Source organism: Typopeltis vanoorti, chromosome 8 (genome assembly GCF_054136105.1).
Source record: "Typopeltis vanoorti isolate ZY-2024b chromosome 8, IOZ_Tvanoo_1.0, whole genome shotgun sequence".
Taxonomy (NCBI): domain Eukaryota; kingdom Metazoa; phylum Arthropoda; class Arachnida; order Uropygi; family Thelyphonidae; genus Typopeltis; species Typopeltis vanoorti.
Window position 1 is genome coordinate 139,161,116 of NC_143556.1, and position 26,381 is coordinate 139,187,496.

The window sequence follows — 26,381 nt, forward strand, 5'->3', positions numbered from 1 at the left end:
TCTACTTTTCAATTACCACTTTGGACCCTCAATAAGCAGTCTCTCGCACCGTGCGATGAAAGTCATCTACTAATTAAAGACTTTCACAAAGATCCATGTTCGAGTGGAATCCAAGATTTGTAAGCTGAAGAGTAGAGATGCGTCCACTTTCACCATTCAGCTGGTTACTTGAGTAATAAAATCTCATATGATATGAATGCCAATAGTGACGGGAAGACGTAGGTCTTCCCTATAGATAACTTGGAACTTTCCTAAATTAAACTTTCCTTTTATTTATGAATCCACGCATGGATGGATGGTTGTAAACTTATTGTACATTGTCGTGGGTCACACAATACGGTTCTCTATTCTAAAGACCACACATAGAACTCACCCCCCCCTCCTTCCAGTTTAGACCTTCAATAAATAGAGTATTGACTTGCACCAAGTGATGAAATTCATCTTCCACCTGAATCAATGGGCACGGTGAGATTTGAACATACTGCGTTTTAAAGAGTGGATAAGCAATCGATTCAGCCAAGTAGTATGGTAGGTGCTTTGAACAAGATCAAGATAAAATAACGAATCGTGGCGTGATTGGTTGTACAGATGGTGACGTCATGAGTTGGGAATGTTTGGAATTTTCTGGGGAACATCTGTGTGTGTGACGTCACGTTGTTTTGTTCGCGTATGGAATTGTGGGTGAAGGTTCGAGATAAGGATTCGTGTCGTGATTGGTGGGGCACTTTGAACATGATCAAGATAAGGAATCGTGTCGTGGATGTGTGTTGTTATCAGATGAAGGTAAGTGACGTAATTTGTTAGTTATAAATAAGTGACATTATTGTTTTGAATGGAAAAGAAAGATATATTAGTGGATAAGGATTCGTGGTGTGATTGATGGGACACTTTAAACAAAATAGGGGTAGGGTGAATGGAGGAAGCGAGGTTAGTGTCATGGATGTGTGCTGTTATGAGTTGTAGATAAGGAAATGGTTTGAGTATGGCATTACGGGTTGATGGATAGTGATAAGATAGCATTTAGAATGTTTGGAATTTCGTTGGGGGCTCCCTTCTGTCAGGGACATCACATGGTGTGCTAGGTTCGTGTTAGGCATTGTGGTTATTGTTTCGAGATAAGGAATCGTGACGTTGTGTTTGTAAATTTCTGGGGAAATGTCTCAGTGACATCACGTGGTGTTTTGGTTTGCCCTTGGAATTGTGGGTAATGTTTTTGAGATAAGATATCTTGGAATTTCGCAGGGTGACAAACATCCGTCATTGTCATCAAGTTTTGTGTTTGGTTGTTTATAGATTGCAGTACTCATTTTCCAATATAGTTTGGAGTATTTCTCTCCTGTTAAAGGCTATCGGAATTCTTAGAGTAGAGCTGAGATGGCGGCAGCGTTTAGACCTTTTCAGAATAATTAATTATATGCCGGTGTCCCCTCAAACACACACTTTTTTTCTCATATACTGTACATAACTCATCCGAATATTTTGATTTTTCTACATTTAAGAACATAAACTTCATTATTTTTTTTAATTAACGTTATCTCTTTTACAAAATGTTTGGCTATTGGTATTTTTTAGTTTACAGTCAAGATAAAAACCAAAAGGCATTTAAAAAAAATAAACTAAAATACACAGAGACATTAATGAATTACAACAACTTTTATGTAGTCTAGAAATTCTAATGATAATTTAAATTACTGACAGTCTTACCAGAATGGAGCATCTTGAAACTAGTGAGGTTTTCTGAAAACAATAGATATTCCAAATTATTGATTTTTAACTATATATTCACAGCACAAAACACAAACACAAGCTCTAAAAATGCAGTTGAGTCTTTTTTCCTTATAGTTACTGCATGTTTCGTTCATTTCTTTTGCATTTTGTCTCATACTATGTTTTCCCATGGTTCTGTCCAAAATGACATCATAGAGTTGAAGTTGAAGCGCTATTTTTTTGAGGCTAGGTGTTACTTCCTCTAGTAATATCCGCCAGCGACCGGTAATTTAGCATCTCTCAATTTGGAGTTTTTGATATGGCTCTTTCTCTATATATATTTTTTTTCAAATTGATTAGTTATTTTTCTCTATTTCACTTTTAAAATTCAGTTAACTACATATTCTAACAGAATAACTGAGCATATAAATAAATAAATAAATAAATTATGTGTTTGACATTTATCTTATCTTAAAGATGTGTCTCATTACCCATCACTATTTTGTTGTACCTAGATGAGAAATCGTGTGTTTGGGTTGGTGCTCTTCCTTACCGTTTTCTTATATTTCAAATGAATATTAGCTCTATAGTATACTTTGTAATTAGTTCAATTTCCATTGTCACCAAGATCCAACGTGTTGTTTGTTCATGACTCACATCTTCCCTTTTGATGTTTTGCATGCTCCTTCTGTGATCTTATGACACCAACATTCTATTAGAGATTATCACTTTGGAGTTTTCAAGTATGTGAACGAAAAATGTTTACAGATAACTGAAACAATGTCAATAGGTAGCATTAGACAAATTTCTAAATTAATTAATTACAGGAAATAAGTTTCTTCACTTTTTTTTCTAGTCTGGTGGAACTATCTACAGATATAGTAACAAAATTGTCACTTTGCAGGTGAAATCTTCTACACTAAATATGCTGGCTATTAATTTAATACCCGATTCCTTTTGCTTCCAAGAGTTGACACAGTTTCTTGAAATATTTGAGGGCTTGCATGAACAAATAAGACTTAATTCACTGAGTGGATTTTTTAAAAAAAAGTCTCTGGTCAGTTTGTGGCAATCGCAAGAAAAAAAATCATTTGTACTTGATTAATTTCAAAAGACACAATTACATTTTTAGCTATCACATCTGTCTTTTTTTCCCTGTTCTCCTAATGGAATAGCATGCGTTGTCAAGTTTTGAAAAAAAAAGTTTCGATTGTCAGTCATATGTTTTTAAACTTTGATCATGTACAAATGTGTGAAAAGAAATATTAACTTCTTTTCTACACCAAGCTTTTTTTAAGAGTTTGATAACGTGATGGGTTAATATATCTACAGTCTCTCTCTCTCTGTAAAATAACCAAATTCTAATAGTCATAATTTAACCACAAGTGTTTTTTTCTAGGCTAGTTGAGCTATGTACAGATATGGTAACAAAATTGTCACTTTTCAGGTGAAATCTTCTCCACTAAAAATTCTGCTATTAATTTAATACCCAATTCCTTTTGCTTCCAAGAGTTGACACAGTTTCTTGAAATATTTGAGGGCTTGCATGAACAAATAACACTTTTAATTCACCGAGTGGATTTTCAAAAAAAAAGTCTCTGGTTTGTTTGTGGCAAGAAATTTCACAAGAAAAAAATGTAAGACCATATATATATTGTCTTACCTGAATTGCACAACACATCAACAACACCCATTTGTTCATTTAAATTTACACATTAATTTGAGTGAAATATTATTTACAAATTGTATTTACTGAATCTAACCTACAGAAAATAAATAAAGTGAAAAATGCAATCTATTTTTTATTCCTTAATCTTCTTATTGTTAAATTTGCACTGTTGTTCAAAGGTTCTTCCCATGCTTGCGAATTTGCCATCATTTCGATGCGAATTTGTGGTTTTCGACAATGTGACTCTCAACTGCAAGTTTATTCATTTGTGACCATTGGGAATTTGTTACTGTAGTAAAATTAAATTTTTGAAACCCAAACTCAAACTAAGAACAGAATCTTTGGCTATGTTTTCAAAAACATATAAAAATACAGGGTGTGTTTTCACATTTTGGGAATCCAATTTCATTTAAATCTACAAGAGGTCTGCCTATTAAATCCATTAATGTCTTTAATTTTTTTTTCCTTTGGCGAGCAATATGTGATATTGGCATGTTGATTTTATTATCCAATTTCTTAGTTTGTTCAGAGATAGTGTACCAATTTCCCACTTCAGCTGATGATTATATTTTATTAACCAAGAATTATGTGTTTTAAATCTTTCAGGTAATTCATTCCAACTACATGGTGATTTTATCAATGCATATCTTACAATAATTCCATCAGAAATACAAATTTCTTTAGGAAATAAATTTGAAGTCTTATTCAAATGAAATTGTACATCAATTATACCAATGATTGCTGAAAATTTGTATCCTTCACCCATTTCAATTCTTCTTACATTACCTTATTTGGCATCACAAATAAATAGTTATTTCTAATTATTATTATTATTTCACTGATTATTAGCTCTGATCTTATATTTTATGTTAACTTTTGGTTACAAATTTCTAAACAATTAGAACTTTTCACAAAGAAACTTTCAAAGAATTTTGTGGCTCACCCATTATTTTTACTTTACCGGACACAAAACACCACAACACAATACATTAGCTGCAGTGGATGAATGATTACCTTTAGTCCAAAGTCACTCGACTTGATTGTTTTTCCTTATAGTACTGTTTACCCTATCCTATCCAATCCTGACTGTTCCTTCAAAATGAAACTTTCATGCAGATGACTCACAACGTGTTTTCGCATGTTGCTGGATATACTATTGATGTGTTTTTATCTTACTTTGTGTAGGGAAAGGTAAGATTTGTATTTCTGTTATCTGGAGAGTACAAACCTTTTTTCTATGCCAAACTTTAAGAGTTTAAGTCACGTTTTGGGTTAAATTATCTGCTGTCTCTCTGTAAAACCATCAAATTCTAACATGTCGGATTTTCGAATATGTGAACGAAAAGTTTACAGATAACTCAAACAATGTCAATAGGTAGCATTAGACAATTTTCTAAATAATTAATTGCAGGATATCAGGATTTCCATGTTCCTGGCAGTAATTTCACAGTAGGGATTTTTTTTACAATAATTAAACAGAATTTCATCAAGGTATAAAGTTATGGATTTAAATATCAAATTCTAAACAGAATAACTGAGTATAAATTTCACTGTGGAAAACACAATAACACACATCTTTGTTCATTTAAGTTTTACAAATGCATATTTTATTCTGCTGAAATATTATTATTTACAAAGAAAAAAAACTTGTAATTACCTAAAAATATTTCACAATATTTAGTTTAGACTCTTAACATTTTCCAAAGATTTCAATAAAAAATGTTCATTACTCACTGTTTCTTGGTTACATTACATCAAAATAATTGGTCATGCAATAGAGTTTTTAGAGCAGATACCATACTAAGTACAGCTCCATACATTTCATATTGCATCAGTCTGGAAATGACACCATGCCTTATTAAGCTTTCTGTGTATTCTTTTGGCACCAGATATACACAAGCAGTTTTTGTAAGATGTTCATAAATATCCCAAAATAAAGAATCTTTATCCAATTGAATAAAATCTTGATGGTCTAATTTTACCATTGATGTATTTAGATGATTGGTGATAATTTTCCCCATGATATGAACTGATGGTAATTCAATTTCCAAAAATAGTAAATGGTTATCAATATCGTGCATTTTTGGTGAAAATCCCTGAGCTTCTTCACAACTAATAAAGAAAACGTTACACACCAGCTCCTGAATCATTGAGCATTAGTTCCCCATCATGGCATTTCAGAATATAACACTCACCAAGGTCCATTTTGCAGTCAATTCTTCTTTGCAAGTAGCTGAGGATATCAGACCACTTCCTGCATAACTTTTCTCAAGTGGTCCTGGATAAATACATCACAATGTTGTCAATTCTAAAATAATAGTCTTCTAAAATAATAATCGGTTTCCATCCTTTTAGAGCTATGTGAAGAGTTTTGTCTAGTGCTATTTTCCTGAAGAAAGAAAATTTCCAAAGAAATTTTTAACGTTGTGTTTGGAAATTTCCCCAGAAATTTCCAAACACAACGTCACGATTCCTTATCTCGAAACAATAACCACAATGCTATACGCGCACCTAACACACCACATGATGTCCCTGACAGAAGGGGCCCCCAGCGAAATTGCAAACATTTCAAATGCTATCTTATCACTATCCATCACTTATAATGCCATATGCAAACCATTTACTTATCTATAACTTATAACAGCACATATCCATGACACTGGCCTCGCTTCCCCCAATTCACCTTATCCCCATTTTGTTTAAAGTGTCCCACCAATCACACCACGAATCCTTATCCTCTAATATATCTTCCTTTTCCATTCAAAACAATAATGTCACTTATTTACAACTAACAAATTACGTCACATATTTACATCTAACAAATTACATCACTTATCTTCATCTGATAACAACACACATCCATGACACGATTCCTTATCTTATCTTGATCTTGTTCAAATTCCCCCACCAATCACGACACGAATCCTTATCTCGAACCATCACCCACAATTCCATACGTGAACAAAACAACGTGACGTCACACACACAGACGTTCCCAGAAAAATTCCAAACATTCCCAACTCACGACGTCACAAACACAAGCCATCATCATCTGAACAACCAATCACGTTACGATTCCTAATGTGATCTTGATCTTGTTCAAAGCTCCTACCTTACTACTCAGCCAACTAAAGGTGACACACAGGAGGCAGTAATTGATCTTTTTTTAAGGAATACATTTCAACAGCTTGAATTGTTTGTGATGTAAAAGTTATTGTTGTACTTTGCAGAAGAGATGGCATCTTCGTACGACTGTTGTAGATGGCGTGAAATTCGGTTCGAGGGTGCAGCTATTATAATTGGCAATTAGTGTTACACTTTACCCTTTCCAACAATTACAAGGGTCGGGAGCGCACACACACACTGTATGCATGTTCCTTGTAATGACCAAGCTGTGTGTGAATAGGAGTTCTCAGGAAGCTTAATTTTCATTCCTTCACCCTGTGACCGGTTGTCTACTGATCAGAAAAGTGGTGACAGTCTGGCAGTTAACCCGTTAGCCTCGTTGTGGAGGAGGCTTCTCCAATGAAAGTGATGGATAATCAAATTGATTTACATGCGATTTGAGGCAGTGAGCTTCAAATCTCACGTAAAGCGATGTGAGGCAGCGGTCAACAGCATTATTCAGTACTTGTCTTGAGGGCTTATTCACAGAAAGAAATTCGGCCATTGAGGTGTTACAAAGTGGGAACTAACTGATCTTTTCTTCATCCTCACCTGGGGCAGAGGTTTCATTCCCAGAAACAGGAAGAGGCATTCATCCTTTTCAAGAAGTTTCTTTTTGATCATCTGCACTGCATTAATGTTTCTTTCTTAAGGATAAGCGTTGTTATGAAATAAATAAAATGAATACTCTTCACTAGATGGTGTATATCTTAACCTTTGGTAGGGACCCCAGTAGTTCAAATATTTATTACTTACGTTTGCTTGAAGATTGGCCGATTTTGTTACTTTTTTTTTTTATAACCTCCTACCCACGAAAGATTGTGAAGTTAGTACTTTTGCATATTGGATAGGCTTAATACTCCGAACCATATTGTTGTTGAAACCAAACGTGGTGCTTTTTCCAAGCGGCTTCAGTTCAAGCAGCAACTTCTCATATAATATGAAACAAAATTCTTCTGCAGTTGAGCAGAGGTATTTTATAAAATCCGGTGTGTGTGGTTTCGATATTAATTAACTGCATTGTCGATGCACAGCTGGTCTTTATAAATATTAAAATCTAATTTCAAATTAAAGTGAGTTTTTAATACTTTCCAGCTTCACCACTAATGCTGGAGTGCCTTAAGGCTCTGTCCTATCATCCACTCTTTCTCCTATATATAAATGACCTACTCATAATAACCACTAATCCCATCCACAGTTTTGCAGATGATAGTGCTCTCCACTCATCCTACTCATTTGACAAACCATGAAGTATTCTGACATCCCAGGATACAAGATCAATGTTTAAAACACTATAACTAGTGCTTTAAACATTGAGCCACATGCTATCCTCCAATGAGAGAGGACAACCTTGTTATGGTCAATGTCACCAAAACACAGTCTTGCCTTTTCTCACACAAAGAGATCCCAGCTCGCGTACCCTTACTCTCAGTAATACACAAATCACCAGACAAGATCAGATCTCTTTGCTTGGCGTTCTCTTTCGTATTCAAGAGCCTGGTTTACACCCAACCAACTCTTCACTATATATAAATACCAAATCTGTCCATGCTTAGAATACTGCTCACATGGGGTGGTGCACCTAAAACTTCCATTAAAAAATCCTTGACGCCATCGAGAGGCATGCAGCTAGGCTCATAGATGATCTCACTCTTACAGACACTTCAACCTATATCTCACAGGCGCAGTGTTTCAACAGTGTCTGTTGTACAAGTACTTCCATGGTCACTGCTCTAGTGAATTTGCAATCATAATTCTTCCACTTTCTGTTGCATCTGTTAATACAAGAGCAGCAATTGCTCAGCACTCCTTTACTGTGTAACTGGAACCACACAGAACTTGCTTCTATTCATCCTCTTTTATTCCGTCCACCTCTGTTCTCTGGAACAACCTTCCTCAAGAAGTATTCCAAAACAACTATAATTTGCAACTCTTCAAAAGAAAAAAATAACCTTCTCAGTCCTCTAGGAACTGTAGGCACCACATGTGCATATAGGTCCCTCGACCTCTGTGTATGAGATCGCTCTGTTTTTTTCTCTCTCTCTCTCTCTAGTGTGTATATATATATATATATATATATATATATATATGGGAGACTAAGGAAAGTGATCACATCTTACTCCATCTTTGCTACCAGTTGCCTCAGACCTGAAAATACTTCAGGGGCAAACTTGACTTACCAGCTTGTTGGCTTACTTGGGAAAAAGGATTAAAACGAAGTTTATAAAATTGCTTGGTATCTTTAATGTATAGTATACCTAAGATAAAAGAACTTTCTACATCTTTCTCTCATCCTGAGGTTTTATTTAATAAGGCCAAAGCACCTTGTGGCAACTTGTATAGGTAAAATTTATAAGTTCTGCATTACTTCAACCTTAGCATCTCAGGGTCTAAAGGTCGAAACCAGTCTGGGTAGTGGCCCTTCCCTTAATGCATAGCATCATACATGTCCGCAAGGAGATGGGCTTTGCATTATGGGAGGTACTAAGGAAAGTGATCAGAGCTTATCCCACCTTTACCACGAGTTGCCTCAGACCTGAAAATGCTTCAGGCGCAAACTTGACTTACCTGCTTGTTTGCTTACTTGGTAAAAAGGATTAAAACTAAGTTTATAACATTGCTTGGTATCTTTAATATACAGGGTGGTTCAAAATTCCACATACAAACTTTGAGGAGCGGTAGAGAACATCAAAATCAACCATATTCACATGGGAAAGCATTACCGGAAACGCCACCCGAAAGTGATAGGTGGCGCTGTTCGCCAGCGCTCCAGGTGAGCAATTGGGGGCAATTGGGATCTTATGTACTCAACTACTATTGAACTGTTCAGTTATGCTAAATAAAGTTTTTTACACTACTTACTGCCTTGTGTTATTTCTGCATCTTCTTGTCCCTGTTAGTACCTTCCGGTGGCGTTTCCGGTCATGCTTTCCTATGTGAATATGGTTGATTTTGATGTTCTCTATCTCCCCTCGAAGTTTGTACATGGAATTTTGAACCACCCTGTAAATTCACTATCATGTATTGGTGACATTTCAACCACAAAGTAGAGTAAAAAAAAATCCATGTTGCTTGGTTTGGATGTGGCAACATTATGATTAAAGGATACATAAATGGAATGAATAGTTAGAAGAAATGTGCGTCATTAAGACGTCGAGATATGTTGCCGTCCTTGTTAGCTGAGTGGTCAGTGTGTCCAATCTCCGACCAGCGGGCTGTGGGTTCGAAGACTCCATTGGACACGGATGTTTGTGATTGTCCTTATGTGGGAGATGAATTTCATTGCCCGGCGTGAGATTAACCTCATCGCTTACTGGAGGCCTGAAGTGGCTTGAAAAAAGTCCCATGTTTGGTTTCCAGAAAATTTAATAAAAATAATAGTTAAAAATTCTTAGTCCACGCACAGTTACTAATTCACTACAGGCTTAGACTTTCATGAGTGTGGAGGTTACATAAAAAAATTGAACACCTCTTTGTTCACTTGCGAACAGTCGAGATTTGTACGGTAATGGAAGAAAACATTGAACAAGCAGATACTTGCAGACCAATTTTAATTGTAATAAATAGAATCCTTCGTAAATTGAAATGGAATGATACAGATTTTGCTGAGTTTGTAAAGGAGAATGTTAAAAAAGTTGGAGGAAGCAACCAAATCTTTAAAAACTAAGGGGGGGTGGGAACTTCCCTAAGTTAGGCTTAACTATGAAAACAGTTTGATCTATCTCTTACCATTCTGAATGTGTGTGGTACTCATGAACCACTGGCCAAGAGGCGAGTATATATCACATTAATTAATTATCTTCTTCGCTCTGTCACCATTGCCATGTAAGGACTGCTTTGGTACAAAAAGCAAAAGCTGTGTACCTTGCAGCTGTGGTAATGTGTGATATGAGTCGCAGCACTACATATCTAATAGTACAGAATTTTTTTAAAAATATTATTAATATAATGGCTTCTTCAGAAACAGAGAGAGTCCAGACTCACCAGGAAAATGAAATCTTGTCCGTACAGAAGAAATCTTGAGGATATATCATTGGAAGACGTCCGATTAGAAAGCGAGTTCAAAGGTTCCATGCATAATTAAGTTCATCACAATTTAGAATGATAATACTACTTGATAGCACAATAAAGCTGCTTATTGTAGTGGCTTGGTCACCTCATATTCAAATCTCATTAGCTCAGGAAGAGTCTTTATGAGGGATTCTTAACTGAACGTTGAATCAGCTGGTCTCATCCTGTGGTGAAATGAGTTTTTCATTCTGAAATCAGTTTTTTTTTTTTTATCCTACGAAACAAGCAAGTCCAAAAGAATATAATCAGTTGAGACCTAACCGTGGTCTCACAACTTTAGTTGCTTAGTCCGTACTTCCAGTCATACCTGACCGGTACATAAAGAAATAGTTTGAGAATTAATAAGTTAATAATCTGGAAAACTGTTCTGGCCTGAGTAAAAATTTCATGATAAGGGATCTAATCGTATATGTAGTTTACAGGGACTTTTCCTCTCAAACTATTTTAAATCCAAAACCCGACAAACCAGTGTCGTCTAAACATAAACATAATTGTTCACCGAGAAGATCACCATGGATTCACTCTATTCTGTAAAAAAAAAAAAAAAACATACAAAAACTCGATTGTACACACCAATAATGTTGAGATTGCCGAAGCAATGTTGTTCATCAAGCAGCAAATGTACACTCATAACAGAAATTGAGTTGATTCATTTCTTGGCAACGTTTATTATTATTATTATTATTATTATTATTATTATATATGCCTTTCAAACAATGATGTTGAAATTGAATAATAACCATTCAGAAAACTATTGAATTCTATCAGCTACATTGATAGAGTCTGTGGAAAGTGGTGAAGAGATGAAGTGGCTTGTCTTAAACATTAAGACCAAAGTTTTTGGAATTATGTCATCTCTAAATGAAAAGGTTGTCACAGATGAATGTCTTTTAATAGCATAATTTAACTTAGCGATTGATAGAGAATACAGCGAGTATACGTGAATTTAACGTTGCAACAACTATTATGCCATTAGAGTGCGCCGAGATTGTACAATTGTCTGTCACAATTAGCATGACTATTTTTTGTTGTTACTAAATATATATAATTCGTGCTAAGCTCGTGGCATTAATTATAATGTAAACATTTTTTATAAATGTATAAATGAAATGTTGGTCCACATTTTTATTGACTCAAGACGTATTTGGTTTTCTCCTCCAGAAAAGATTTATGAAGTGGTTACGCAGCACAAAAACAGTTGGACCTCACTTATCTCACTTTTTCTTTATTCTTTCACGATCATAATTTCTGCATCCTAATACATGTTTGAAGATAGCATTGTCTGATTGGACCTGAATTTAAACATAGTTTTAATGTCATGCAAGGTCAAATTACTCTTAGGAATATGCAGGTTGTGTACTTTATCGTATTCCCAAAATTTACTTCATGTTTGGCCGATTTAATTTTCATACGATAGCACAACTGTGAACACTTAATTAAAAGATCGCTCTGATTGGAGAAGGGAGTGGCGGAATCAATTTATCGAAAACACCACAGATTTCTCCTATTTTTCACTTCTGAGGTTACTTGACAACACTTACTTACTTACTTGGCACATGCATTACTTCTTGAAACGCATCTTGAGTATTCATTGACTCTTCCCAGCATGAAGTAGGCTGAGAATTCGAAGGAATAATTGACGTCTTAAAAAGGACATCAAATATAACTTAACTAAGCGAAGGTCACCACTGCTTTTTTTTTCTTATTGAGGATAAATTAGTTCGCTTTTTATATTGTCAAACATTTTGAATAATTCTTCAGATCCTTAAGATATGCAATGAGTACCATTTATCACTAGAAATGTGCAAACATCTTTCGTTTCAGGACTTTTCGGGTGTGGTTTCATGTCCACAAATGTAAGCAGATAATGTAATTTGTTTTGCTGTGTACTCAAAGAAAATTCGTGCTGGAAATTCCTAATCAGCGTTTAAATACTTAATAAAATACTGAGAATGTATTCTTTAGCAACTGCATTTTATCCACAGTGGAGGTAAACGGATTTTGCATTGTTTTATTTAACTACATGGATATTTTCCACTAGTTAGAGCACAGTGTCTGATATCACGTGGTGAGAGACTGGATATTCTTAGGTATTTCTTGGCAGTACTTTAATGTGACTATAGGTATCAAAAATGAAAATAAACTTCGTTTCCCTCTCCTGCACATTACACATAAGATCCTGGCATAAATCTAATACGATAAATGTGTTCGTTAAAAGGGAGTAATACTATTTCGGTATGTTGCTCATCATTCAGAAAAAAACTAGTCTTTAAAATGTGGAATCGGGTTTGATGCTTACTACGAAAAAAGGATACCATATATAAATAACTGGGTAATTTTATATTTCCTCTGTCTTAATTCATTAAATATTCTTAAATTTTGAATACCGTTTTAAATGGATGCTTGAGGACTAACAAGACTATACCTCTTAATATAATTTGCACAATTTAGGCAATCGTTATCAGATACTAGCAGAGCACTGCTTTGCTGAATTCTTGCTTCTCATGATACAAACGCATGCGGTCTGGGATATTCATCCCGCAACACTAAATGCAGCTGGTGACCGATTCTATGCACCTGTTACAAAGCTGTTTTTTTTTCTAGCCACCTCGTGGTTTATGTACACTTTGAGCCACAACACTGAAAAGTGACTACAGATGTTTTTCTTTCCTTTCAAACTAAACAGTTCATCTCCTAGTATTATCCTAAAATCTGTGGCGCTTATTTGTATTCCAGAGGGTGAAGGGAGCAGCAGGGAGATGCATTGTGTTCGCCTGGCATCCGAAACAAGATGCGTAAAGACAGCCATCAAAAAAGCAGATGTGAAACACTTTACCAAAAGTGGTGAATAGTGCATTTCATATTCGTTGCTGGATCAGGAAATGGTTAATTCCTTATACAAAACAGTCACACCGCCCTGGATCATATATGAATGAAAAGCACGAATTCGGATGGAAAATAACTGTAGTGGTTCAAGGAACATGTTTTGAGCTGAGACCAAGGGCTCAGGATATAAAACAAACTGTTGTATGACGTCATGTTTCTTATGATAACGTTACGCGTGATGTTATAAAATCTTAAATGTTTCATTGCTCTTTGACAAAATACTCTAATCATGAAATATTCACAGGAGAATAATTTTCAGTTAATTTATTAGCATGGTGATTAATTATCATCACACTTCACTTAAAAATGCTCATTGCCTTAACGAAATATTTCAGCACTGTTTTTTTGCAGCCTGTGTGTGGGAAGGCGGCATGGTGTCTTTGCTTTACATGCAACAGCTTTGGGTTCAAATCCCATTGCGGCATGGGTGTTGGTGAAAGACTATTTGGTATTAATTTCGATTTTCATTGCTCTGTGTAAGACTTGCTTCATCCTGCTTCTTGAGGCATAAAATGACAAAAAATGTTTGGTTCGTCGTACAGCTAACTCTCAGCCTACTCGCAGTTTCCATCCTTTGGTGATAGGATTCTAATTTAAAAAAAAAATAATCAGTGGCTTTTTAAAGAGCTATGAGCCACTAGTAGCTTGTAAAGTCCACTTTAGAATTTATGAAAATAATGAAAATATATGATTAAATTTTAAGTAATGAAATCAGGCTATCAAATTTTTATTTCCTATAAATTTGGAAATTACATTTTAACAAAACCCGAGATCTCAATTCTCAAAAAAGGATTCAATTTCGCCTTAAAACCTACTGCTATTTCTAAAATAGAGTTCATCTGCAACTTAGAAAAAGCCATCTCATTGCTACCACACCCAATAGCTGATGACCTACGATTAAAAAGTAGCATAATCCTCTCCACTCCGCAAGATCTCCTAACACCAACTCTAACCAAATGGAAAGAAGAACACTACTCAAATTAAGGAATAATAAAGACGTCATCATACTTAAAGCTGATATACGCAACAATACTGTTATCTTAAATACAAAAGATTATGAAGAAAAAATTAACAATCTATTATCAGACACGTCTGTCTATGATGTTCTCAGTACAGATCCTACGCAAAAAAACCATAATGACACCAACGAACTATTACGTGGAATGACTAACTGGCCTATAGACTTAATAAGAAAGCTAAAATCCATGCACATGTTGACTCCAAGATTGTATGGCGTTCCTGAAATACATAAAGAAGGTACACCATTACATCCAATGGTTGATGGAATCTATTCTCCAACTTACCAACTGTCTAAATATCTAGCTAAAATTTTACAACAACACATTCACAACTCGGATACTTATATCAAAAACTCGCAACATTTTATTGAGAAATTAAAAAAGATCCCTATCTCTGAAGATGATATACTAGCAAGCCTTGAACGTCACATCTCTGTTTACAAACATTCCAGTTGTGGAAGTCATCAGCATCTTAGACAACTTGTTCCCAAGAAACATCACTACGTTGTTCAATCATTATTTAACATCGAACTATTTTGTTTGGCAAAAACCCGTCTACAAACAACTTACCGGATTAGCTCCCCCCCTCTCTCTCTCCTTCTTGTGCTGACTTATTCATGGAAGACCTAGAAGATAAAATCTTATCTCAAATTACCCCAAAACCTAAAACTTAGTACAGATATGTAGATGACATCTTTATCATTTGGAATCATAAGAAAGAAGAACTAATGGATTATCTCAACCAAATCAATAGTTTCCACCATACCATCAAATTCACATTAGAAATTGAAAAATATGAAATACTTCCATTCCTAGACATCCTAATAAAGAAACAAACCAATAACAGTATCAACCTGTCTGTGTATAGAAAACTTACGAATACTGGACGTTACCTCCATTTCAACTCTTCATATCATATATCCCAGAAACTTAGCATTATCCATATGCTTAAGAAAAGAGCTATACAGTACACCACAGACCAAGATGACTTACAAGAAGAATTAACTACAATATCCAGAGAGCTATCCTTAAATGGTTATCCTAAAAGACTCATCAACAAGACTCTTTTTTCGGATATAGCACAAAGACAACGTGATGACACCCAATACATCAGTACTATAACTATTCCATTTGTCAGCACCATTTCCAAAAAAATGGCTGTCATTCTAAAACCATACAATATTAGAGTAACATTCAAGCCAGTCAACACTATTCGGAAATTTTTAAGATCACCGAAAGACCCTCATCCATTCTACAAGTACTCTGGAGTATATAATATAACTTGTTGCTGTGGTGTTAGTTACATTGGTCAGACCTCTAGAAGCTTCGAAACGAGACAGAAGGAGCACATAGGCTATTTTAGAAACAACAGACAAGATATTTCAGGTCTTTCTTCCCATTTCGCCACTACCAACCATCTTATTGAGTGGGATAAGAGTCATATGCCCTATATAGAAGAGAACTACCATTCCAGAACCTTCAACAGGAAACCTAAATAAGAATCAAGGTCTAATCCTACCGGAGATTTGGAAAACTCTAATTAGATCACTAAACACCAAAGAAATGAACTTTCACGCCAATTACATTTTGTCTCTCAACAAATAAATCATGTTCCCGCGACACGCATATTGTCTCACGCACAGTACTAATTTTGTATGAATTAGAACTGTCAGTTAAAACCTAGTTTGTTACCTTCATATCGCTTATCAATTGTATTCCTGAAGATGCCGATAGCAAAAATCGGTGAAACTAGTAGGATGATAAATATTTTTCACTTGACTAACATTCCTAAAATCTGTTATAGTTTCTAATACAAGTAGTCAACAAAAAAAAGTTCACACTACAAGGATTCCTGTTACATTGCTCCAAAATGATCAGTAGGACTCTTAGAAGATAAGAAATCACGAAGTCATTTCATATTATCATTATTATCATATTCATAACAGTTCATATGTTGGAACAACTTGAATATTGTCAAAAATAGTTGATAATTAATGGACTCCGTCTCTTGCTTCACCATCGCCATCTCTTTGTTCGGTCATATCCTTTTATGTTGCGTCAATGGATAGAAAATATGCCTCGACTCAACTTTTTATTGCTTCCACTGGCATCCTTACTGATAATAATGTCGCCGTTATCTTTTTTACAATAATGACATTTCTCGTCAGATGGATTACAAATATCCTATTGGCATCACTGGCCAACGATTGATCTCTAGCGAATTTCTTATTTCAGACACTAAACAAAAGGACGGGACCAACTCCATGCCACCTCCCAATCATTAGCCGAGATGAAGTTATTTGAAATTAATGCAGAAACAATTAAGTCTGTGAGGCCAGTGGATTATGTCTGTTAAATGCTTATGTATTTTCTTCTGGCTGGTTTGTCTGTAAATGAAGCATGAGTTTCGTTTCTGGAACCCATGCCATTTCGGTATGATGCCGACTAGTTCACTTTCAGCTGAAAAGCCTTGACAAAGAATCTTGTGACCTAGAGAGGATTTGAACCCATTTCTTTCGAACTACATACCAACTGGGCTACGGTGGCTTGCCGAAAAAGAAATATGCGCCTTTCATTTTATTTAATTTATTTATTATTGTTTATTTTTTGTATGTGCGAGTGCGGAATGAATGTGCTTATTTTTATATTTTATTTATACAGATACATCTTGCAGTAGCAGTAACATATGCCTTGGCCATCTCCAACACGTGGCCGAAAGTTTAGACGACTGAAAACGTGTAAGCCTGATGAGATTTTTCATATTCAGTGTAATATCACGTTTTATTCTTTTCATTCCCGTCCTATTCATTTATCGTTCATATTTACGTAAGTGAATGAGGATAAAATAAAATATATCCAGCTGTGTTGTCAATATTTCGTCGTACAGGAATTAAATGCTTACTCAGCTATAAAATTCCCTACAAGATTCTAAGCTCGGATGATCCTGCCCGAGAGTTTCTGTCGGAAGTGGCCAATCTTCTGATAAATAATTTCTTTATTTTACATAAAATCATATCAATAAAAATTATGCAATAGATTTTTTAAACCTAAATTGGAGTATTTGTATTTAAATTTCGGTTCTGTGTTACATAAGTTTTTACCGCTTTTTTTTTTTTTGGAAATTCGCGCTTTTTTTTTTCAAGTGACCATCACAGGTTCTTATGATTGTTCTTGAAGTCAAAATAATTACACACCGCTGTAACAGTCTTATGAATGGGCAACAGTTGAACGAATTGCTCTCAGTTCTTATAAGAGCATTTTACAAATCAAATCAAGAACGTAGTTGTTTTAGAGGTAAAAAGAGGCCCATGCATTTTCGAAGGTATTTTTTGCGGCAAATTTACCGAAACCTATCTAAAACTCTTCTATATTTAGTTTTATTTATATCTTTATTTATTTATGTATCACTTTTATGAGTTGAAATACATTTCTGACAGTCGATGGTTCAACTTGCCAGTGAGTCATAATCCACAATTTATTTACTGAATGGCGTAATACATTGAAGTATCGTCATCTATGAGCTGCAACCCATCACTGGACATTGGTCTCCTCAAAAAGATTTCGCCACTTATCCCGGTCCAGTGCACCGAATTGATAACTACAGAATCCCAGATTCAAAGCATCGCTGCTCAAATTCCTCAACATTTATCAAGTAAAGTTCGCAAACATGAAATTAGTTGTCAAACAGTGGTTTGTGAGACTCTTGCAGGCTGGATTTTTTTAACATACAAGACAATGCTAAAACTTTAAGAAGTATTTCTTCTTGGTGTTGTCTTATTTCACTGTCGTATACACCTTCTTTAATTAAGCATCTCTTGACCTTATATGAAGTTACCTCTTCACTACCATTACATTATAGAAATGCCACTCTTCAGACAACACTCATACTTGACGAACATTCCGCTGTTTCTTTATTCGAAATGATTCCGGTGTGGAAGGATCGTCGAATGTAGTCGGCACAAGTCTCTATTCTGTTTCAGTACTAAATGATTCTTCATTTTCTCAATGAACAAACCATGTATCATCGATCCAGTTTTTTTTTTTTTTCATAGCCCAGCTGTTCCCACAGCTTTGTAACCCATCCCCCTTTCTAAATCGACATAATTTGCATCCCAGTGCTTAGCTAATATTACTTGTGGAGATTTAATGGACTTCCAAATATTTCAATTACTTCAAAGATATTCCTTAAATAATAAGAATATCTGTGTTCTGTGAATACGGAAGTTTTTCCGCATCATTAGTCTCAATAGAAATATAGGTATTTCTTAAGAAAATTATATTTAAAATTATTGAAAAAGTAATTCACAGTATTTGCATTCCATACCAGTGAGGTTGGTAATTCGCGCTGTACCTCGACAATCCATTTTTATTTCTTCTAGAATGAAACCGGATAAATGGGCGTATGATTTACGATTCCATATATTTGTGTATAAATTACTCCCAGCACAATGTAATTGCCAAAATGTAATATACATTTTGTTCCGTATAAAAGTGTTGAAGTTTTGACCGCATCACTTTTTACGCCTCCACGCTACGTTTCTGAAATTCTAGTGCATTCTTATAGGGAATGCGACGAATGCTTAGGACTGTACTTGGCGTCATTTTGATACGCTATTCTACCATACACAAAAGTTCCAAATGGTGTTTCGAAAGAGGTTAAACGGGAATTTTGTTTCGCTATCTTCTTTACTGCAACAGAGATGCCTCTTCCACTGCCATAGAATACCACCAATTTTTTTTCATAATTTTGCTAGCGAACTATCACTGAGCATTGCCCATGACATGCTTTTCTACAGTAGTAGTTGAAAGTTTCCTCTACATATCTCCTATTGTCATTAGTTTTGTATAAGGGATAATACCTAGGGTGCTGAATGCTCACAGTATAATATTAAATAAACAATAATAATCCCCAAGGATTATTATTAATTAGTGTTAGAATTTGGAGCCAGTATTCTATTATGAAGTCAGTAAATAATTGTTCGTACATCCATCCATTTAATTAATGTAGGCACAGCCCCCGATGGGAGGGAAATGTTATATATACAGATACACTATAAGCAATGATTCAATATTATTAGTACCATTAAAAAAAATCCCTTCCCTAAACAAGCCAGGAAGATAACGTGTATCGAGAATCGGTGTCTTTTGATATATTTCGGTGAAGCCTAAAGAGGCAGGCTAAGAATAGAATTGGTTTCCTTTTCATATCATTTAGGCTGCAGCAAGACATCTCATTCCTTTACCAAGAATGATATTTTTAGAACTTAAAGCTGAATTAAAACTGGATTATCGCAATTCAGGATTATCACAAGACTCAAATAATTAAAATTAATCGTCCAGTTAAAGCTATATATATATAAAAAGCCATCTCGTAAGTCATCTTGAGACAGCGGTAGTGCGTCAACCGTCGCGCGGTTAGCCTAGTGGCTTTGCTCTTCGCAACCATATGCCTGGGGAAGAAGTGTCCTAGGTTCGATTCCCGTCGAAGACGTGAGGAGCTTAAGGATTTTCCTCAGTCATAGCTAAGTTAGCCGGTCTTGGGCGTGGACAGCAGGTTACCCCCCCCCTCAGTTTATCTGGGGGTTTTCATCCCCCAAGCAGGCAAACTTCCCCCGTGAACACACACGGATACATCATGAATATTCCTTTTGGGGATGCAGCAGAGGAGTGGCGATCCGGCTGCATTAATACGCCAGTGTTATTACTGGCGTATTAATGCAGCAGTAGCGGACTCAACCCGTCCCAGACGGATGAGAAGGAGAGGATATAATAGTGCGTCAACCATAAAGTGTAGTCTGGTGAAATTTGTTGAATATACACATTTTAGCATCGGGGGACACGACGACGTGTTCATCAGAAGTTGTTTCTAAGTGCAGATAATTGATTATTTCTGCATAACAGATTAATTATTATTAGCCATTGCATATAGAACAGGGTATGCGATTCTAGTGTAGTTCCGCTGGAGATCGCAGTATCGCTGGTATGATTCGCATAATTAAATCGAAAATTGAAGTACTGAAGCCGCTACTGTCCTTTGACCGTATTGAGGGGGATGATGATGATTTGTAGTTTAATGGCGAAAGGACAGGGGCGGGGTGAATCTATGAGGAGAGGATGATGATGATTTCTGGTTTAATGGCGAAAGGACAGCTAAGGTCATGCTATGAGAAGGGGGGATGAATCTATGAGGAGGAGGATGAATCTTGGGACTTAGTGGAGTTCGACAAACTGTGAATGACGTAGCTTATACATATTGGTCAACACCCATATGTATTGCGCTCCTTCATTGCACGCTCGTCAACTCGATATTTGAACCAAATACAGAAAATCCTTCAGTACTTGCTGTACTAGATATCTTTGAATATCTAGTACAGCAAGACAACATTTTGATCTTGGCCTCTCCCACTGTAAATGAGCTGAATGACATCATGATATCTTGTTTGACAATATCTCGTGGATGAAATCTTTTTTGAACTTTGTGATTCAGGCAGAAACCGATCCTTATTTCTATATGGAATGTCTATTTTATAACAGAAAAGTTCAATTATTTAGAATTATTCAATTATTTTTGAACAGCGTCATTAATGCTGGACTTCAACGAATTTTTTTCGTAGCAGGGTTTCGATTACTGATTAAACTTTTTTGAGAGTAACAGCGTGTAATGGACTTTATGGTGCACCGATGGATATTTATAGCGACAACTGCAGTCCACCAGTTATGGTAATCACTGGACGACGCTATGCGACCTTTGTTGTTCTCAATTTCCGAAGAGGGGAGGATGAATATTGTAAGGCTTAATATTGTATAGTAACTAACAGTTCAGAAATGAAATATGCATTACAAACTAGTGGTCATTTTGACCTGATATTTGCAATAACTTGTCTACAAGCAAGTTCATAACTAGATTCATGTTATGCAGTACAGGGGAGTGAATACAGTGACCACATTTGTGTCCCGCTATATATATATTTAACTGTTATCGTTTTTCAAGTGTTTCAACGTACGGTACCGATTCATCTCGGCAATCAGGCCTGCTGGCCTTGGTTGTTCGAGTGATAACCTTCTATATTGTCGAAATGAATTTTTAGCTTCCATCGTAGGCAGGGATATTTCTGAATGCCTCTAGGTGGTAATGAATTTCACTTCCTGATGTTGAGACCCACCACTCTTCTAAATTGCAAGTTTAAATAGTCAGCAGGATTCTTGTGTCACCCAAGACTAAGAGGCGCTACAGGTGTGATGAGGTTAACATTTTAAAAAACTATGTATACATAATAAATTTAGTTTAATCCTTTATCCAATTGTAAGCAAACAAAGTTTGCGCGTGAAGTATCTTCAGGCCTGGGGCAATTCGTATATATACATACACATAAGTTTTTAGGTCATATAGAGAAATATGAAACTTTGTTCTTATTTTCTAGATAAGTTTTATTCATACAGCTAATTTAGAAACAACAAGTTGAATTTTAATGTTTATTTTGGAATGCTGTTCAGTGCGAGCTTTTCAGTCAAAATCTTGGTTAGTCTTTCCACTGCTTCAGTTTGAACATTTCTTATTTACAGTAATATTACAACAAACAATGATATGCGCTGATTTTTATGTCTCCAAAGGAATTCCTGATCAGAGTTTCAAACATTAGAGCTGAACTAATGCTTTTAACTCTGATAGGTAATTTTGTGATTTAAAATTCTAAATCAGGAAGCATGATTTAGTGAGATGGTAAGCGAGTTTACTTTAATGTTAGACATTGAAGAAGCATGAAAAAATAATCTTCCGCCTAAGCAATATTTCCGTTTTCTTCGAGGCGTGTTTCTTTGCTCATTAATGACAGTGTTATATTTTATTAGTCATAAATAAATACAGTTATTATTTTTTGTGACAAATAACTAAATTCAGCACTGATCTCCTTAACAAATGCTTTCTCTTATTTGATATGAAATTAAGAATTATATGTTTAGTTTTACAGTTAGGAAATCGTTAACACTTGAAAGTATTGAACAAATTGCGAAGTGGGTTAGACAGTGAAGTTTAAGGATCGCACATCTTTATGGATGGAAAAAGGTTCGCCTGAAGTGTTTCATTTTAAAAGGAATTCTAACACCAATTATCTTTCAGACATCGGAGGTTTTGATTGTTTCACATCGAAAACGCGCACTGAGCTGTAATGATGTGCACAGTTAAGGGGGGGGGGAGGATTGGATTCTTTTCTTCTGTGTGAAAATTTTGTAGTTTCGATAGCATGAGTGTCCACAAATTACAGGATCCTTTTGGGAATTCAATTTTGTGAAAACTAATGCTTCAACTGTATAATTCAGATTTCGATCGTTTCGTTCATTAACAGCTTGTTTCTTCTGTAAATCCTATTCGGTGAATACATTCACCGCTCTTAAATATAGAAATAAAATGAATTCAATAAAAAGTATAATTTGGATATCTGAGAACTGTGTATGGGTTCAAGAAATAATGGAGTCGACTCTCGGCTGTTAACGGACAATACTTTAATCACTTCCACTTACGTCAAAATGACACTTTGTGCTTTAATGTTTGGCCGAAATAACAACTTAGTTTGAACAGGTACTTATATAGTCACATGGCTGGCACTTAGACGGACCACAGGATATCCGCTTATCCCTGGCTAGTCAGATAGAACTTTTAAAAGCAGAACAATAACAATAACACTGTTTAGAGGCATATTAACGTGGAAAGTCAATCATCTTTTAGAGAGGGAAAACAAACCTACATTCTGCCATTAATATATCAAGTTGTTGATTCTAATTTTGCCTACCATTATATTAAATCGCATAATACAATATGGCAATAGATACTCTGCCTTTATTTTAAAACGTCTTTGGCTAATATTTGTATCTCAGTTTTGATTGAAATGGTGTTATCCTTAAGGGACATCAGTCGTTTAAAATTAAATGGTGTGCTATCGGAATTGCTACGAAGGTGGATTTTTTCTCCCTCTCTAAAGATAATAACATAGTTTATTTCTGAAAGCTTGACTAACCCAAGCTTTATTCTATCTACATCACATGTGGTAATTTGATATTAAAATATTCATAGAGATCACTTCTGGCTAAATAATCATCTATTTTATCACCCCTTGAGCTTTTTTTTTCTTCGCAAAGGAACTTTTCAATTCTCTTGACACTGCTCACAGACAAACTTGGGAATACATAGCATGCTATGACCCAATAGAGATAAAACTATCGTTTTTTTTTTGTTGTTGCATGCAAGAAATATACGTGATAAAATACAATATCTAATGTCAAAAACAACAGTTTCTATATCATGCAACTCCTATAATGTGTATCTGTAATGCTTTCCGCCATGCAGCAGTCGACGGAGTTCATTTGCAGCAACTGATGGGTTTTTACATTTTCTGTTCATGCAACAGTATGACGCAAACAGCACATTTCAGTTAAAATACACATCAAAGAGAATTAGGACGATGGCTCTGTGTTAAAATCCGTTTCATAAAAACCATTCTTCTCTAAGGCAAAAAGTCTGAAACACTTCTGGATGCGTAACAACTCAAAACTTCCTGAGCTTGTGTATATGTTACTTTAATAGTTTACATGCAAGGGCACCTGTTTGAAAATAACACCAACCGCTCTTTCTCTCTGTTTATATTTATCTTTCTATCTAATATAATTATCTATATATCTGTCTATCTAGCTATATATATTTATATTTATATATATATATATATATATATACACACACACACACACAGGCTTAATGGACATATCCCTGGCTTTGGTTTAAAGGCCATATTACTCCACAATATCAGATTATATTTATCAACTTCAGCGCAACAAAAATATTTCATTAAAATGCTCTTAAATGACTAAGAGTAGAATTGTGAGTGATTGTGAAAATAGCTCTTTCTCTCTCTCTCCAAATCGATGAATGCTATTTAGATAAAATTAGTGATTTCATAAAAACCACACACAGACACACACAAACATTTTTATGGGCTGGGGAATAGGAATCACCAACAAATGTTCCAGAAACATGCCACTTAATATCACTTTGACTTGAGCCAAAAACGCAACACCAAACGAGCGACAAGGCGGCACGTTGACGTAGCAGAATAGTTAAAATGACAACAGAGAAGTGGACAGGCTAGACTGGAGGCAGTGCTGGACTGCAGATATTCTGTCCTTCACCCCTTTTTCCCCAACTCTCTTGTAATATCTCAAGGTTCTGCAGCTTTTCAGTGAACCCAGGGTCGGCCAGCTGCAGATATCTTTGCTGGATGAGGCATATTGGGCACTTGTGCTGAAGAAGCGTTCATAGCATTCATGGGGTCAAAGTTAAAGTCCAGATTTCCGTCAACACTGAGCTCATGGCTTATAACCTGATCCACATCACATTCAAGGCCGCCCTGGAGCGAGTCGAAATTGATTTCCAGGTCATTCGGGAGAGGGTTGTTGAGGGACAGCAGATGACTCATGACTTGATTGGCTGTGTTGCTAAGAGATGTGGAGGAAGCTGCCTGAATAGAGGAATTACTTGGTGGTGGATGAAGGTTGGATTGTACAGCTGGAGGACATCCATCACATCTATTTTCTTTACGAAGTAGACCTAGCCTTATGATGGTTTCCTGGTCTAGAGGGAGTACGTAATTCCCTTGAAGGGAAGAACGTTGCGACTGATGGGAAACTGGTCTGGGAGAACTGTAGGCACTGGGTTGTGGGAGCGAATCTAAGGAGTGAGATGGAGAGATGGTGTGGTTGTTCTGGGATGGAGAAAGAGTTTGAAGATTGGTGAGGGTATAAGAATTTACATCGTTCAGTCCGGGATCGGTAACCTGCTGGGGACTTCTCTGCTGCTGCTGTTGATAGGGAGAAGTTAGTGTGGTTAATGTCACATCGTCTGTTACAGCAGGCTGATAAGACCTATAGTCGTTGTTTCCTCTGCTATTGTAGGCGGTGTTGTAAGAAGGTATAGTGTATCCATTTCCGTTCAGGGAGCTGTTAGAAAGATGGCCATTAGGACTGGACTTTAAGCCACACTCACCTAGATAGGCGCTGTCTCCACCTCCGAGCTTCATGGAGTCGGCCAGGGAGTCTACTAACTGATCGGTTCCGTAATTGTCAACTGCAGACTGTCCACTGTAAAGTATGTTTTGCGAGCTGGCAAGCTCAACATTCCAGGGAATGGGAGACAGAGGGGGAACCTGACTATCGTGCATGTCAGCTTCCACCGCTGGTATCGGGGAAAGGCGACCGCAAGAACTAGCGTTGGACGACGCACGAGGACGGAAGTCTGGACTCATCTGGAAACCGGGATGCACTGGTGACTCAGGAAACATGTCGAGTCCCTCCGAAATTGATGAGCTTGGACTGGGTGTAGCATCCAATCCATTTCTTAGAAGTTCCACTTTTTTCTTTACTCTTCCGCGTTTCTTTTCGTACTTCTGTGTTTCCATGCTTGTCGCTCTGCGCCGAGCAGCCTTTCCTGGCTTAGCGTCGGGATTGATCATCCACCACGAACTCTTGCCGGTGCCTTCGTTCTGCATCCTCATAAAGCGATTGTGGAGAGAAAGATTATGGCGAATAGAATTCTGTAAAGAAAAACAAAACGAAAACTTTTCAGTCGGCTATGCAAAGGGATCTCTGAATGCACATTAGTCATGATATTCATCATTAAAATAAGTTTATTTAAAGTAGTTAAGAATATTTTATCGTAAATTACTACTTGTATACAATGATTCATTTTTGGTAGCAAATCATTTTCAGGTAATGCTTTCACCACCCGGTTTACTGAAAAGTCATGCAGATCTACAGAACAGATTTGTTGACTGATTTAACCGTTAGCCCAACCACTACATTAATGTTGTGCTACAAGATCA

General features: G+C 36.1%; 1 protein-coding gene and 1 long non-coding RNA gene across 2 annotated transcripts in view; one reads left to right on the forward strand and one right to left on the reverse strand.

The window, feature by feature from the left end:
• Positions 1-26,381, forward strand: part of LOC150104384 (uncharacterized) — a 756,755-nt gene that overhangs the window by 110,644 nt on the left and 619,730 nt on the right. The window lies entirely within an intron of this gene.
• LOC150104385 (forkhead box protein O-like) overlaps positions 23,000-26,381 on the reverse strand; it is a 135,066-nt gene continuing 131,684 nt past the window's right edge. Inside the window, exon 2 of the mRNA XM_090396338.1 lies at positions 23,000-26,093. Coding sequence (XP_090252464.1) covers positions 24,741-26,093 — 1,353 coding nt within the window. The 3' untranslated portion in view covers positions 23,000-24,740. The remainder of the gene's footprint in view (positions 26,094-26,381) is intronic.